Genomic DNA, 17,171 nt, shown 5'->3' on the forward strand with positions numbered 1-17,171 from the left:
TCCTGTAGTTTTTGCAGACTCCCTCGTTTTTGACATGACAAGTTGTTTCAAACCCATTTTGTGTGTTTTCTACCCCTGGCTTAGAATCAGCTGTTTCTCCAGAGAAGCCCCAGTTCTCTTTCGTGGCTAGAGACGTGGTTAGAGACCACATTCTGGGTACCCAAGGCCCTTACTGCGTCTAGGTTGCTCTTTGTTTCCAGGCCTTTTTAGTGAGCAGAGCTAGGAAATGTGATTTTTTTTTCCCCTGAGAGAAAATATGAATATAGCTATTTTTAGCTCAAATTTAGAACAAGGTTTTACTTTCTCAACTTTACATTTGTATCTTTTTTATTTAAGTAAAAAATTTTGACTTCTTATGATATGAACATCACTTATCTATTTTTTGCTGCTGTGTGTGATACTTACAGTGTAGAAATGATAATATTGCTACCAACAGTGTGACTGCCTAAAAAACAAAGCTGTCTTTGTAATTCTGTTTTATTTTTTTATTTTTTGTTTGTTTGTTTTTTGCCTTTGGCCACACCCTGTGGCTTATGGGACCTTAGTTCCCTGGCCAGGGACTGAACCTGGACCCATGGCAGTGAGAGCATGGGTTCCCAACCACTGGACCGCCAGGGACTTTTGTCCTTAGGATGTGGCCTCCTGGAAATTTATAGTCACATTCCCCTATTCTCAAGAACACTAGAAAGAGGCGTTTTTTTTTTTTAATACCAACTCAGTAGGTATCTTTGTTTTATCTTGCTTTCGGTTTTCAGGGATTGCTTTGTAAAACATTTTAATATATATTTTTATACTTATTTTTAAAATGTTTACATGATTCCAAAGTCAAAACTATAAAACAGGGGGCATTCAGGAAAGTCCCCCTCTCATCTCCACCCTGTTTCTTTTCTTACTCTTTTTTTTTTTTTTTTTTCAAGTATCACAGTGTTTATTGATAGATACAAGTATATAAAATCAGGGCATGAACATGACTTGATAAATTAAGTAGACTTAATTTCAATACTATAATAAGAGGGACCAATTCAAATTCTCACCATTTGTTTCACACCCACAAAGACCACTTCAAGGGCATTTACGATCTCTCAAAACTGATCAGTTTTGTGCAAGTAAACCATGTTTCTTTTAAAAAGACTTGTGCACTTACTCTTAAGGTAACTATTTTTATTAGTTTTTGGTTTATTCTTCTGCAGTTAATATTTTCAGTGTAAGCAAATATTTTATATATTTTTATTTTACCTTTTACTGTAGAAAAATCCCTGCTTACTGTACACACTGTTCTCTATTTTGCTATTTTTTTTACTTGACTGAAATCTTCGTCACTCTGGACTAGAGTAGCATGATATTCCTTATTTATTTACTCACTTACATTCCTGCAGTGGCACAGCACCCCTTTGTGTGGGTAACCACACTTTATTCAGGTAGTCTTCTCTGCCTGCTCGGACTGCCATAGCAGACTAGCATAGACTGGGTGGCTTAAAAAGCAGAAGTTTATTTTCTCACCATTCCGAAAGCTGGCAGGCTGAGATCAGAGCACCAGCACAGTTGGGTTCTGGAGAGGACTCCCTGGGTTTGCTGACGGCCACCTCTGCACCCTCAGAAGAAGGAGAGGCAGAGAGCAGGCTCTCCAGTGTCTCTTCTGGTAAGGGCACCAATTCCATCATGAGGCTCCCCCACTTATAACCTTCATCTCTACCTAATTACGTCCAAAAGGCTCATCTTCAAATACCATCACATTGGGGGTCCCTAGGACTTTGACATGGACAGGAGGCACTTAAAGACTCCATACCACTCCTACATGAGTCTAGTAGGACTGCTGTGACAAAATAACACAGACTGGGTGGCTTAAACAGTACAATTTTTTTTTTTTCAGTTGTGGAGGCCCGAGGTCTACAATCAGGTACTGTCAGGGTTGGTTTCTGGTGAAGCCTCTTTGTGGCTTGCAGATGGCCCCATTCTTCCTGTGGTCTTAGATGGCCTTTCCGCCGTTTGTATTCTTAGAGAGAGGGAGAGAGTCCCCTTTTGTCGGTTCCTCTTCTTATAAGGACAGTAGTCCTGTCAGATTAAGGTCCCACCCCATGACCTCACATATTAACCTTTTTACCTCCTTATAGACCCTGTCCAAATACAGACACACTGGGAGTAGGGCTTCAGCATAGAAATCTGGGGAGACGCAGTTCAGTCCAAAACACCTCCCATTGATGGACTTTGGAGTTGGATGCATAACTTTGTACCTATGTCATTTTGTCTTTTTGCCAGTCTGTCTTTGGAAATAATTCCTAGACTTGGACTTCCTGGATCAAAGAGTAAATGCATACGTAATTTTGCTAGGTGTTGCCAAATTGTCTTACGTAAGGATTATATCATTTTGCCTTCCCAGCTACAGTGTATGAAAGCACCTTCAGTTCAGTTCAGTCGCTCAGTCATGTCTGACTCTGTGACCCCATGGACTGCAGTACACCAGGCGTCCCTGTCCATCACCAGCTCCTGGAGCTTGCTCAAACTTATGTCCATCAAGTCGGTGATGCCATCCAACCATCTCATCCTCTGTTGTCCCCTTCTCCTCCTGCCTTCAATCTTTCCCAGCATCAGGGTCTTTTCCAATGAGGCAGTCCTTTGCATAGGGTGACCAAAGTACTGGAGCTTCAGCTTCAGTCCTTCCAATGAATATTCAGGGTTGATTTCATTTAGGAATGACTGGTTTGATACCCTTGCAGTCCAAGGGACTCTCAAACATCTTCTCCAAAACCACAATTCAAAAGCATCCGTTCTTCGGCACTCAGCATTCTTTATGGGCCAACTGTCACATCCGTACTTGACTGCTGGAAAAACTATAGCTTTGAGTTGATGGACCTTTGTCGGCAAAGTAATGTCTCTGCTTTTTAATATGCTGTCTAGGTTTGTCATAGCTTTTCTTCCAAGGAGCGAGTATCTTTTAATTTCATGGCTGCAGTCACCATCTGCAGTGATTTTGGAGCCCAAGAAAATAAAGTCTGTCACTGTTTCCATGGTTTCCCCATCTGTTTGCCATGAAGTGATGGGACCGGATGCCATCATCTTCGTTCTTTGAATGTTGAGTTTTAAGCCAGCTTTTTCACTCTACTCTTTCACTTTCATCAAGAGGCTCTTTAGTTCCTCTTCGCTTTTTGCCATAAGGGTGGTGTCATCTGCATATCTGAGGTTATTGATATTTCTCCCAGCAATTTTATTCCAGCTTGTGCTTTATCTAGCCCGGCATTTCGCATGATGTACTCTGCGTGTAAGTTAAATAAGCAGGGTGACAATATACAGCCTTGACACACTCCTTTCCCTTATAGGCTCACTAATGGAATATATTGTCAAGCTTCTTGATTGTTTCCAAGCTGGTAGTTGAGAAGTGGTATCTCAGTGAAGTTTTAATTTGCATTTCTAGTAGGAGTGAGGTTGAGCATCTTTTCAAATGTGTAAGAACTGTGTGCATGTTCTTCTGTGAACTATCTATTCATACCTTCTATTGAATAGTCGACTTGGTTACAGTAGCAGGTGACCAAATTATAGCAGTGGAATTCTTTAACAACAGATTGATTTCTCACTCTTATTATCCAGCCTCTATGGGGAACATACTGTTATCACAGCAGAGGGAATATCTGCTGATATGACCTCTGTCACATCCACTCACATGCCATTGCTCAGAGCAAGTCATAGGGCCAAACCCATCCCAGGGGAGTAAGGGAGGCTTCATATATTCTCCCCGGGGAGGTCCTACGGGCCTCATGACAGGAAGGCAAGGCAGGAAAATATAAAATCCTCTTGTGCAAATTTCTGTAGAAGATTCTATCACATCACGAAAGTTATAATTTACCTATGTTTGTGTAAACATTTAAACAAGTGTCTATCTGATATATGGGGGGTAAGCGCTTTGTGGATGATGTTGTTGTTTAGTTGCTAAGTCGTGTCCAACTCTTTTGCAACCCCATTTACCGTAGCCTGCCAGGCTTCTCCATCCATGGGGTTCTCCAGGCAAGAATACTGGAATGGGTTGCTGTGCCCTCTTCCAGGGGATCTACCCAACCCAGGGATCAAACCCGCATCTCCTGCATTGCATTGCAGGTGGATTCTTTACCGCTGAGCCACCTGGGAAGCCCAAGCTCTTTGTGGATAGGATATATTATATCCCCAATACCTAACACATTCTCTGACATATACTAAAGAATCTATGAATAGTTTTGAATGAATAATTATCTTTTCCTGAATTTTCAAATATTAATCTTAGGTTTTCGTGGCTTAATATATGATAACAAAACGGAATCTATGAGGACAATTAACCTCCTTCAACGAATGAATATTTACCAAGAGGTTTTTCTCAGTATTTTGTATAGAGTTCTACCCATACAGGTATGTTGTGATCTGTGACATTGAATTTAATACCAGATGAAAGTCAAAGTGTTGAAATGTTGCACGTAGGTTTTTCTGATCTTCAGCTATCTTGATATAAAAACAACAATTTTATAAAAACAAGCTAATTTTCTCCTTACATATTGTGAATTTTGCTTTTTATTTATATTTTATAAGATATTTTTACATATAGATACTTTGAGACTTTTAAGTGTGTAGTTTGAAAGCTGGTAAATATTTTCAATTGGCAATGTATAATCACTCCTCATTTATCTTTGAATTAAAAAAAAAACCTGGAAGATTAGCAGATCACAGTGACCCTCTTCACCTGAATAAGGGAATACTAGACAAAATTAGGTGTAAAATTTGTCTGAAGCCAAAGTCTTCAGGAACTTCGCTCTTCTGCTCTTGATATTGAGAAAGAAGGCTGCTAGCACACTTTTACATGGGAAGGAGTGATGTATGCTTATTTCTTAAAATTAATACCAAACTTCTAAATACTAAATTTCCACTTGCATGTTTTTTAAGTGGCAATGAGTAGGAGTTCTGTAACAAACATTTTTTTTATCACTCCCTTTTACAGAAATATATAGAACCAGTTTATTTTTATATTTACACCTTATTTGGACTCCAAGCAATTTATGTCACAGCTCTTTACATAACCAGCTGGCTCCTGAGTGGTACGTGGCTTTCAGGACTGTTAGCAGCCTTCTGGTACGTCACAAACAGGTGAGTTGGAATCAGTATTCCTTTCTAAGTGTAAGTTTAGAAAATGAAGTTACTTCATTTCCAGGTTAAAGAAGTTTGTTCTTCCACATTTGTGTGAGAGTGTTTTCTCTTTGGGAAGCCCTGGTGGCTCAGCGGTAAAGAATCCACCTGTAATGCCAGAGACATGGGTCTGATCCCTGGGTTGGGAGGATCCCCTGGAGAAGGAAATGGCAACCCCCCTCCAGTATTCTTGCCTGCAGAATTCCATGAACAGAGAAGCCTGGCATGATACAGTCCATGGAGTTGAAAAAGAATCAGACACGACGAAACAACTACCATTTTCTCTTTGGGTTACCTCATAAAGATTTTATTTAGTAACATAGAAAGTCCTACTTCTGTATTAATATGTCTGCAACTGAGGAACAAAACATTGAATTGTAAGTCAAGAGAATCATCTATAATAGTCCCAATTCTGTTACTAACTTGCTGTATGATTAATATTTCTCTAGTCATAAATCTCATTTCTAAGGTTTAATAATATCTTTATTAGCAACCTCAATAAGATTGTGTGGAGCTCCTAATTAGCAGAGCATAAAGCACTGTACAAATGTAAGGAAGTCCTTATATTATTTAATATATATTAATTTCCAAATACCAGAGCATTATGAAATAGCATTTTTAAAAAACATAGTCAAGATATATCGAATTATTGCCTGACCTGTAAAAGCAATATCAATATTCAGTATCAGTCTTAAAATTTGAACATGAGTTCTAATACTGGTTAATCCTCAACAAATTACTTTTTATTATAACTTTATTGAGTGGTTACTATATGCTAAGCACTTTACATTAGTGCTTTATATGTATTATTTTAGCAACCTTATAGTGTAGGTACTATTATTACTACTATTTCAGAGATGAGATAATTGAAGCTTAAAAGGTTGAGTTTTATAGTATACATTATATATATAAATATATGTAAAAGGTTAAGCTATATGCATAGATATGTATATAAGACTATTTATTAGGCATATATATTTATATAGAAAGGTATACACACATGTGCACGCACATATGGAGCTAAGTTTTAATCAGAATTCAGATGCAAAGTGTGAGACCACTGTTACGCTGCTTCTTAACAGTTTAATCTAACATATAATTCCAGCTAAAAGTCAAATTTGCTTCTATTAAAAGTAAATAAAAGACATTTGTTGGATATCTAGTGTGTGTAGAAATGGTTCTTGGTACTGGGTGTACAAACTTGAAAACTACTCTTGCCCTCTTGGGGTTCACATTCTAGGGGAGTGGGTCAAACAGTTAATTTATTTTTTATTGAAGGATAAGTGCTTTACAGAATTTTGTTGTTTTCTGTCAAACCTCAACATGAATCAGCCATAGGTATACATATATCCCCTCCCTTTTGAAACCCCCTCCCATCTCCCTCCCCATCCCACCCTTCTAGGTTGATACAGAGCCCCTGTTTGAGTTCCCTGAGACATACAGCACATTCCCATTGGCTATCTATTTTACATATGGTAGTGTAAGTTTCCATGTTACTCTTTCCATATATTGCACCCTCTCCTCCCCTCTCCCCATGTCCATAGGTCTATTCTCTACGTCTGTTTCTCCATTGTTGCCCTGTAAATAAATTCTTCAGTACCATTTTTACCAATTATTAATCAGTGACAAAATTAAGACTCGAGTATAAAACACTACCAGTTCCACCCCTGTCTACCTGTGGACAGGTTATTTAAATTTTCTCAATGCCAGTTTTATGTTACAGGGATGATGATGATAAGGATGAATTATTGAGAACCAAGAACCAAAATCCAAATATACTTAATGTAATACGTCTTTCACTTCAGGAAATCTTTGAGGTAATGGTGGTAAAAATTACCCCTTGGGCCCTTTGTGTTTTCCGTGCACAGAATAGATACCACGAGGGTGGAGTTTACCATCCCCCTGAGAGAGAACTGGGCGCTGCCGTTCTTTGCAATCCAGATAGCAGCAATTACATACTTCCTGAGACCAAACTTACAGCCTCTTTCTCAAGTAAGTTTTTACAATCCTTTGTGTCTATTTTTAGTTTTCCAGTTTTATCTTAGAAGCTTCAGAAAATGTGATGTTCATAGTGTCCCAGTGTCTGTTGATAGTTCTTATTCCACAACCAGTTTTTTAACTTGAGTTACATTTTTTTTTCCAAGTCTTTCCCTACTTTACAAAGAAAATGTTTTCATTTATGATGTGAAAAATGTTCTTTGTATCATCTGCCCTTAAATAGTTGCAGCAAACCCACACCAAATTTCTGCAGAGCTGTCAGAATTTTTAAGCGATTGCTCTTGAGATGTGATTTGGTGCATTATCGCCTCCATAATAATATGGAGTACACATACTGTATGTGAATATTTATATGCAAAGTGTCACTTTAAGATATTTAGAGCATAAGTAACAAATGCAAGAGTTTTCAGAGCAACACTTTATAGTTTTTTTCTGTTTTGTTTGTAGAGATATTGGCTGCTCTTGAGAACACTTGTCTGAGAGGCTTTTTATTAGTAGAGACGTGTAAATTATATAAAATTTTCTTTTTACAGAGGCTGACACTTCTTGCCATTTTCATATCAACTTTTCTCTTTAGTCTAACATGGCAATTTAATCAATTTATGATGCTGATGCAGGCATTAGTGCTGTTCATACTGGACTCCCTAGACATGTTGCCAGCAGTGAAGGTAAGCTTTGCTTTCTTTTCTCAGTTCAGATGGTCATTGTTTAATGTTCTATATCATAGAGTGAGCTCAGAATATGCACATGCTTAATGATAAAGTTGAAGCTGCTTCTTAACTGTAATGTAAATGTCCTGTGGTCAGTTGAAGTTCAGTAATTTATACAGCCTAGTTTGATGATTTTAACTTTTATCCTGCTTATTTTACATTAAAAGACATATTTATTTGGAGCACAAGTGTCTGAGTCAATTGTCCTTTATAGAGTTTACTTAAATGTTAAAATGTAGGATAGCTGTTTTAAAATGTGTTACTGTGTATCGCCCCATTCTTTTTTTCCCCCAAGGAAATCAGTGGATGTATAACAACTTTTCTGTGGTACTTTATAAAATGTTCATAGTAACATTTACCAGTCTGGGATGTGAATCACTATTGACTGGCCAGAGGCCACCTATGAACTAAGGAAATTATGAAGGAAACCGTGTCTGTCTCCCAGTGTGTGCTGCCGTCATTTAACCGCATGGTTTTTGTCACATGCAGAAATGTTTTAATGTGTATATTTTTAAGTTGCTCATAGTTACTATTCTAAAGTAACAGTAACTTAAGTTCCCAAGTACAATGAAATATTATCTCCAGACCTAGGGCAGCAATATAATCTAATAGAGAAGAGTTGAGCTCACATATTCCCTGTCAGAAGAGATGTAGCAATCGTTGAAAACTGACTGAATCTGAATTAGGAAACGTTAAAGTCAGTCAGCACAGGAAACAGGTGGGAACCCGTGTAAGATGTTGTCCCACCCACTGGGAGTTTGCCATCTAACTTGGGAAATAAAGATGTCTATACAATTAGATGTCTAATATATACATCTATATAGCCACATCTATCTGTGATGTCAATTTGTAGTAATAATAAGCACTAGAAGTCTAGAGGAGGAAAGTTATTTTTAGGCTAGAAAGGTTTCACAGAAATGAGATGCTCAAGCTGGACCAAAAATGAAGAAAGAGTAGAATTTGGATGGAGTGTGAGAAAGCAAAATATGAAGGTAAAATACAGTAAAGAAAGCAGGTGGATAAATGGGAAAAGAATCAAAAAAGAATGGATACTCATGGGTATAAGTGAATCACTTTGCTGTACACCTATAATCAGCACATCATTGTTAATCAAGTAAACTCCAACATAAAATAAAAATTTTAAAATTTAGAAAAAATTAAAAAAGAAAGCAGATGGATAAGCAGAAGCTAAAATGTATATGTGTGTATATGTATATGCATGATACTGGATAATAATAATAGAACCTACATGCCTGTAAAAGCTATATGTACAAATGAAGCTGAGTCCATTCATGTTGGATTATATTTGCTTTCCTATTTTGTTAACTCTTTATACTTTGCTCATGGAGACTTGCAAGTTAAGGGGAAGGAGTGCCTAGATGCCTCTGCATTTCTCCTTGTCATACACTCCTAGGCCAGTTGGTTTCTTCATATCACTCTCCGCCCCCTCCAACAAGTACTCCAAAAGAACACTGTACATTTTAACATAAATAAATTGATTTATTAATTAATCAATGGAAGAAGAAATTAAGTAAATAATGAGCAATTTTGAAAATATAACTATGAAGTTTTTCTGTAGTATATAATTTTCTCTAGTGTATTTTTACAGTAAGCATCAAAAGCCCAAGAAAATGTGTTTGTCTTTTCACCAGACTTTCACTTCTTGAAATTTATCATAAGGAAATAATCAAAGGTGTTCATTTTAGTTGTATTGTAATAAGAAAAGTCTGGAAATGACCTAAGTCAATAGCAATAGAGTATTGTTAAATAAACATGTCTTAACTATGTAACAGAGTGTTATATATAACCATTAGTTTTCCTTCTCCCTTTTTTTCAAAAGTAAAACATGTATATAGAAAGGAAAGTTTCCACAAATAATATACATTAAAGTATTAGCAGTCATCTGATCCGTGGGTAGGGAACATCCCCTGAGGAAGGAAATGACAATCCACTCTAGCATTCTTACCTGGGAAATCCCATGGACAGAGGAGCCTCATGGGCTATAGTCCATGGGGTCGCAAAGAGTCAGATATAACTTAGCAACTAAACAACAACAAAATGTGCTTAGTACTCTTATTTTCCTTTTGTTCTATAGATCTCTTGAATTTTCCATAATGAACATCTATTTCTTTTTTTTTTTAACTAGAAAACAATAAAAGGTACTATTTTGGCGCACACACACAAAACTAAAGAATAATACAACTGATCTATTTTATATTCAGTTCTAAACTTCACTGAACTTTTCATATTTGAAACTCTGTTGGTGTTAGAAGTAGCATCAGAATTTAAGGAGGAACAGTATCATAATGAAAGGATCCTGGCTTATAATACTAAGTTGCTACTATCAGTTCTGAAAATAACTAGCTCTTTAAGCTTTGTCAGCTGATACAAGTTCTTGGAGCCTTAGTTTCTTCATAAACTGGAATCATGATCTCTAATCATGTCACATGGGAAAGAGTCAGAATAATTGATACAGAAAAAGATAATACAAATTCAGAGCCTGATGTGGTGATAAAAAACTATCTTTTTCAGTACATGTCATCTTCTTTTCATGGATGATGGAAAGTCTCTTACCATCAAAGGTAAAGTTTTCAGTGAGAAATGTGTACAGAACTTTAAAATATAAAATAGAACAGTAAATGTTATTATTAAGCATGTAATTCTGTTCCATTACTAAGGCTATAGAGATTACCCATTGTGAAAACAAGACACATTAGTGATTAATACCTGGGAGGCAATTTTAAAGGACTCAATAAGTTTCCAGACAAAATGAAGTAAACGCACTTCTCCTTATTCCTCCCACTAAGTACAATTAAAAGCAGCCCTAGACGTTATATAAAAAACAAACATAAGATTTTGAGAAGTGGAGAAAAGAAAGTAGACAATGCCTAGAGACCTCAAGACCAAAGGGAAAACATGACACTGAGTTCCCTCAATTTTCTCTTTGCTGTATTTATTCTCAGACTAAGTATTAGAGAAGTTAACAACCAGGAAATACAAATGGATTCAGAGGGGGAAAAAAGCCTCAAGAAAAGGTGAAGCATGAATGCCACATGGAGAACCTTCAACTTCTAACTGTTGGTAATAAGACATCCCTTACCCTCTTTGCCAGGATGGTATCAGCAGATGCCTTATAGGGAGCCTAAACTTTCATCTTCACCTTGCAGTAATGAGACACCCCCTTAAAAGTCAGCAGAGGTCAAATGGGCACCCTGGACAGCCAGATTCATCTGGAAATAATGAGGCAGCATCCTTCTTTCCTCAGTGGCATGAGGCTAGGATGGTATCAGAGGAGGTCTGCTGACAATGAAGGTTTACGGAAGGTTCCAAGATACATAATGTCATACAGTACAATTGAAGATCATTTATTAAACTAAGAACCAGGAAAATCTCTTGAATGAACAGGTATCAACAGGTGGCAACACCAAGACACACAAAAGTTGAATTATCTGACAAGGAATTTAAAGCAGCCATCGTAAAATTGTCATTGAGCAATTACAAATGCACTTGAAACAAATGAAAAAATAGAAACTCTCAACTGAGATTTAAAAGATAAAAAGAACAAGCAAATGAAAATTTTACAACTGAAAAATTCCAATAATGAAAGTAAAAATCTCAGAAGATCAATTCAACAGTGGACTAGAATGGTCAGAGGAAAGAATCAGTGAACTTGAAGATAGGACAATTTAGAAATTAACTAATTTGAACATTCAAATAGACTGGAAGAAGTGAACAGAACCTCAGAGACCTGTGGGACCATAGCAAGAACTTGAATTCATGTAATCAGAAACCCAATAGGAGAGAAGGAGTGTCAAACTGGAAAAAAGTATGTGAAAAAATACATTTTTGAAAGAATGATCAAAAACTTTACATATTTGGGAAAACCTACATAATCAAGAAGTTGAGCTAATGTCGAATAGTGTAAACCAAATAAATCAATGCCAAGATACATCATAATCCAACTTCTGGAGACTAAAGATTTTTCTGTGAAATCAGTCAGAGAAAAATGATACTGATAGGGGTAAACCAATTTGAATGACAGTGGATTTCTCATCAGAAACCATGGTGCTGAAAGAAAACAGTGGTCAACCCAGAGTCTTATACCAGCCAAAATATCTTTCAGGAAAGACAGAGGAAGCAAAACATTCTCAGATGAAGGAAAACTAACAGAATTTCTTGCCAACAGATCTACTGTTTTTAAAAAATGGTAAACGAAGTTCTTGAAACAGAAGGAAATGATAAAAGGAGAAATGTTGGGACATCAAGAACAAATAAAAGGCAATTAAAAATAAAAATATTAATTCAGTTCACTTCAGTCACTCAGTCATGTCTGACTCTGCAACCCCATGGACTGCAGCACACCAGGCTTCCCTGTCCATCACCAACTCCTGGAACTTGCTCAGACTCATGTCCATTAAGTTGGTGATGCCATCCAACCATCTAATCCTCTGACATCCCCTTCTCCTTCTGCCTTCAGTCTTTCCCAGCATCAGGGTCTTTTCTAAGGAGTCAGTTCTTCTCATCAGGTGGCCAAAGTATTGGAGCTTCAACTTCATCATCAGTCCTTCCAATGAATGTTCAGGACTGCTCTCCTTTAGGATGGACTGGTTGGATCTCCTTGCTGTCCAAGGGACTCTCAAGAGTCTTCTCCAACACCACAGTTCAAAAGCATCAATTCTTCAGTGCTCAGCTTTCTTTATGACCACTGGAAAAACCATAGCCTTGACTACGTCAACCTTTGTCAGCAAAGTAATATCTCTGCTTTTTAATATGCTGTCTAGGTTGGTCATAGCTTTTCTTCCAAGGAGCAAGTGTCTTTTAATTTCATGATGGCAGTCACCACCTGCAATGATTTTGGAGCCCAAGAAAATAAAGTCTGTCACTGTTTCCATGGTTTCCCCATCTATTTGCCATGAAGTGATGAGAACTGATGCCATGATCTTAGCTTTTTGAAAATTGAGGTTTAAACCAGCTTTTTCACTCTCCTCTTTCACCTTCATCAAGAGGCTCTTTAGTTCCTCTTTGCTTTCTGCCATAAGAGTGGTGTCATTTGCATATCTGAAGTTATTGATATTTGTCCCAGCAATCTTGATTCCAACTTGTGCTTCATCCAGCCCGAAATTTCGCATGATGTACTCTGCATACAAGTTAAATAAGGAGGGTGGCAAGATACAGCCTTGTGGTACTCCTTTCCCAATTTGCAACCAGATGAAGCAAGTTTATTTTGTGAAAGTCGCTTAGGCATGTCCAGCTCTTTGCAACCCCATGGACTGTAGCCTACCAGGCTCCTCTGTCCATGGAATTCTCCAAGCCAGAATACTGGAGTGGGTAGCTCCCTTAATTTTGAGTTTTACTTAATTCAAAAATATGAATTAAGTATAATAAACTTGTCTGATCTTGAGTGTTCTAAATTATGTTTGATAGCTGAAGCAAAAGTTACTAATATTGCCTATGGTTCTCTATGTAGTGGACATATTTAAGACAGTTGTAAATGAGAAAAGTAAAGGGACTTAAATTGAGGTAAAATTTCTACAGTTGATTCAAACTGGTAAAATGTCTACACCAGTAGACTGTAATAAGTTAGAATGCATAATGTAATAATCCAGAACAGCCACTAAAAATCTGTACAAAGAGATACATTCAGAAATACTATAAATAAGTAAAAATAGAATTCAAAGAATGTTCAAGTAACCCACAGGAAGGCAGAAAAGAGAAAACAAATAGAAAACAGAGTGAACAAATAGCAAATGATAAAATGACAGATTTTAAGATCTAGCATAGCAACAATTATTTAGGGCTTCCCTGGTGGCTCAGATGGTAAACAGTCTGCCTGCAATGCAGGAAACCTAGGTTCAGTCCCTGGCTTGAGAAGATCCCCTGGAGAAGGGAATGGCACACCACTCCAGTATTCTTGCCTGGAGAATTCCATGGAGAAAAGAGCCTGGTGAGCTACAGTCCATGGGGTCACAAAGAGTCGGAGATGACTGAGCTACTAACACACACATAGCTACTAACACACACATAGCAATGAAATAGAAAAATTTGAAGACAGAGATGGGTTAAAGCAGATTAAAAACACACAACCAAAATGTTTTCTATAAAAAATTCACTTCACACCAAATAGTATAGGAAGATTGAAACTAAAAGAGTTGGAAAAGATAACACCATTGCAAATATTAACCAAAAAAAAAGTAGGAGTGGCTATATTAATATCAGATAAAGTAGGCATGAGAACAAAGGAAATTGCCAGAATACTGTATATTGAAAAAAGTATTCATCTACCAAGAAGACATGAGAACTCTAAATGCATATGTACTAAATAACAGTGCCACAATATATATGAAACAAAAACTGACAGAACTAAAAGGAGAAATAGACAAACCTACAAATAGGGTTGAGAACATCAGCAACTCTCTCTCAATAATTGACAACCAGACAGAAATCATTAAGGATATAGCACTGAACAACACCATCAACCAACAGGATCTAACATTTATAGAACACTCCACCCAACAACAGCAGAATACCCAATGGATTGAATCTGTCAGGCGAGTGTATGCTCCTCAGTTCTTTGTCTCATCACAACAAAAATTTGGAGCGACGGACATTGAAGCCCCCTTGGCGGGTCACAGCTCTTGGGTCTTAGACAGACCAGTGTTATAGCTCTTAAATAAATCAGTGTTACAGCTCTATTTTATTTAGATGATAGCAGGAAAATCCATCTTCGAGGTGTGAGGGCACGTCGATCCAAAGACGGGAAGAGAAGAGCGCTCCATCGTGCAGGAGAGAGAGCGAGAGAGAAGAGGGCTTTGGCTCCTCTTTTTATATGTTTCTCTGTCCCTGGGCCTGTCTTACGTAAATTGGGCCAGCCAGGAGCGTTGTTTGTTTTACCTGAGGTTCTCACTCCGGTCCTCGGACCTTCCTTTGTTCTATTTTCACGGGCTTTTCCCTTCCAGGTCTTTTAGCCACCACTATTTTGGACTCCTTTTCCCTATTCTAACTACCTAACAAATCAATGGATTCAAACTAGAAATCATACAAAAAAGTAGGAAACTTTACAAACTTGGAAACTACATAGTGCACTTCTAAATAATCTATGGGTCAAAAAGGCAGCCTTGAGAAAACAATGAATTCAGTGACAACAAAAATGCAACACATCAAACCTTTTGGGGTGCAACTAAAGCAGCGCTAACAGAGAAATGTGTAGCACTACATACTCACATTATCAAAGAGGAAACATCTCAATTATAACCAAGCTGCCACCTTGTTGTTGTTCAGTCACTAAGTTGTGTCTGACTCTTTGCAACACTGTGGACTGCAGCATGTCAGGCTTCTGTGTCCTTCACTATCTCCCAGAGTTTGCTCAAACTCATGCCCATTGAGTTGGTGATGCCTTCCAACCATCTCCTCCTGTCTTCATCCCCTTTTCCTATGTAGGGAATATGCTATGCACAGGCTTGTACTATAATTAACAGGGCTTCTTTGAAAAAGAATGACTTTCTCATCACCCCCAGACGAAGGGCTGGGAGCAGTAAAAAGTATGTCGTGGAAAGACATCTTGAAAACAAGATGTTGAAGTACTGATGTGACTGATGGAAAACCATTAGTGACTGTTCCCGTAACCAGAGCCTTGAGGGAGTTGCTGAGAAAGGTTGTCACTAACGGAAGAGCTAAACAAAAGTCATGAAAGGCCTGAAGGCTTGACATTGAGGACTGTGCATTGTATATCTTTATCCCCGATCTGAGATTGTAAAGAACAGATATCTCTAGAGCATAAACAAGGAAGTAGAAGTTAACAATAAAAGACATGCAAGGATTAGGATCTGGGCTTTTGCCTGTAAATGGCATCAGACCCCTGAGTCTTCTTTTTCTTTATTTCTGAGTCTTCTTTTTCTTTATTCTTCTGTGGCACTCTTCCCTCAGGTCAGTTCATTGTTGGTCTGGTCCCAACGTTTGATGCCTGAACAGGGATCTGAACCCTGGCCCCCAATCTTTCCCAAAATCAGAGTCTTTTCCAGTGAGTTGACTCTTCACATCAGGTGGCCAAAGGATTGGAGCTTCAGCTTTAGTCCTTCCAAATAATACTCAGGCTTGATTTCCTTTAGGATTGACTGCTTTGATCTTTTGCTGTCCAAGGGACTCTCCAGAGTCTTCTCCAGCACTACAATTCAAACGCATTAATTCCTTGGCCCTCAGCTTTCTTTATGGTCCAACTCTCACAATCCATACATGGCTACTGGAAAAACCATAGTTTTGACTATACAGACCTTTGTTGGCAAAATGATGTCTCTGTCTTTAATCTGCTGTCTTGTTGTTGTTCAGCCACTCAGTCATGTACGACTCTTTCCAACCCCATGGACTGCAGTATGCCAGGCTTCCCTATCCTTCACCATCTCCCAGAGCTTGTGTCAGTGATGCCATCCAACCATCTCGTCCTCTGTCATCCCCTTCTCTTACTGCCTTCAATCTTTTCCAGCATCAAGGTCTTTTCCAATAAGTCAGCTCTTTGCCTCAGGTGGCCAAAGGATTAGAGCTTCAGCTTCAGCATCAGTCCTTCCAATGAATATCCAGAGTTGATTTCTTTAGGATTGACTGACTTGATCTCCTTGCAGTACTAGAGGCTCTCAAAAGTCTTCTCTAACACTACAGTTCAAAAGCATCAATTCTTTGGTGCTCAACCTTCTTTATGGTCCAACTTTATGATCCAGTAGTCCATACATGACTACTGGAAAAACCATAGCTTTGACTAGATGGACCTTTGTCAGCAAATTAATGTCTCTGCTTTTTAATATGCTGTCTAGTTTTGTCATCACTTTTCTCCCAAGGAGCAAGTGTCTTTTAATTTCATGGCTGCAGTCACCATCTGCAGTGATTTTGGAGCCCAAGAAAATAAAGTCTATCTCTGTTTCCATTGTTTCCCCATCTATATGCCATGAAGTGATGGGACCAGATACCGTGATCTTAGTTTTTTGAAAGCTGAGTTTTAAGCCAGCCTTTTCACTCTCCTCTTTCACCTTCATCAAGAGGCTCATTAGTTCCTCTTCGCTTTCTGCCATAAGGGTGGTGTCATGTGCATATCTGAGGTTATTGATATTTCTCCCAGCAATCTTGATTCCAGTTTGTGCTTCATCCAGCCCGGCATTTCACATGATGTACTCTGCATAATTTAAATAAACAGGGCAACAATATACAGCCTTGATGCACTCCTTTCCCAAGTTTGAACCAGTCTCTTATTCCATGTTCAGTTCTAACTGTTGCTTCTTGACCTGCATACATATTTGTCAGGAGGCAGGTAAGGTGGTCAGGTATTTCCACTTTTAAAAA

General features: G+C 38.1%; 1 protein-coding gene across 5 annotated transcripts in view; it reads left to right on the forward strand.

The window, feature by feature from the left end:
* Positions 1 to 17,171, forward strand: part of DPY19L3 (dpy-19 like C-mannosyltransferase 3) — a 76,121-nt gene that overhangs the window by 27,599 nt on the left and 31,351 nt on the right. For all 5 annotated transcript variants that reach the window (XM_061138930.1, XM_061138928.1, XM_061138926.1 and 2 more), the window contains 4 exons: positions 4,250 to 4,371; positions 4,955 to 5,100; positions 7,008 to 7,131; positions 7,671 to 7,805. In XM_061138930.1, the coding sequence (XP_060994913.1) occupies positions 4,250 to 4,371; positions 4,955 to 5,100; positions 7,008 to 7,131; positions 7,671 to 7,805 (527 nt within the window). The remainder of the gene's footprint in view (positions 1 to 4,249; positions 4,372 to 4,954; positions 5,101 to 7,007; positions 7,132 to 7,670; positions 7,806 to 17,171) is intronic.

The sequence above is a fragment of the Dama dama genome, chromosome 4 (genome assembly GCF_033118175.1).
Source record: "Dama dama isolate Ldn47 chromosome 4, ASM3311817v1, whole genome shotgun sequence".
In the NCBI taxonomy this organism is placed as follows: Eukaryota; Metazoa; Chordata; class Mammalia; order Artiodactyla; family Cervidae; genus Dama; species Dama dama.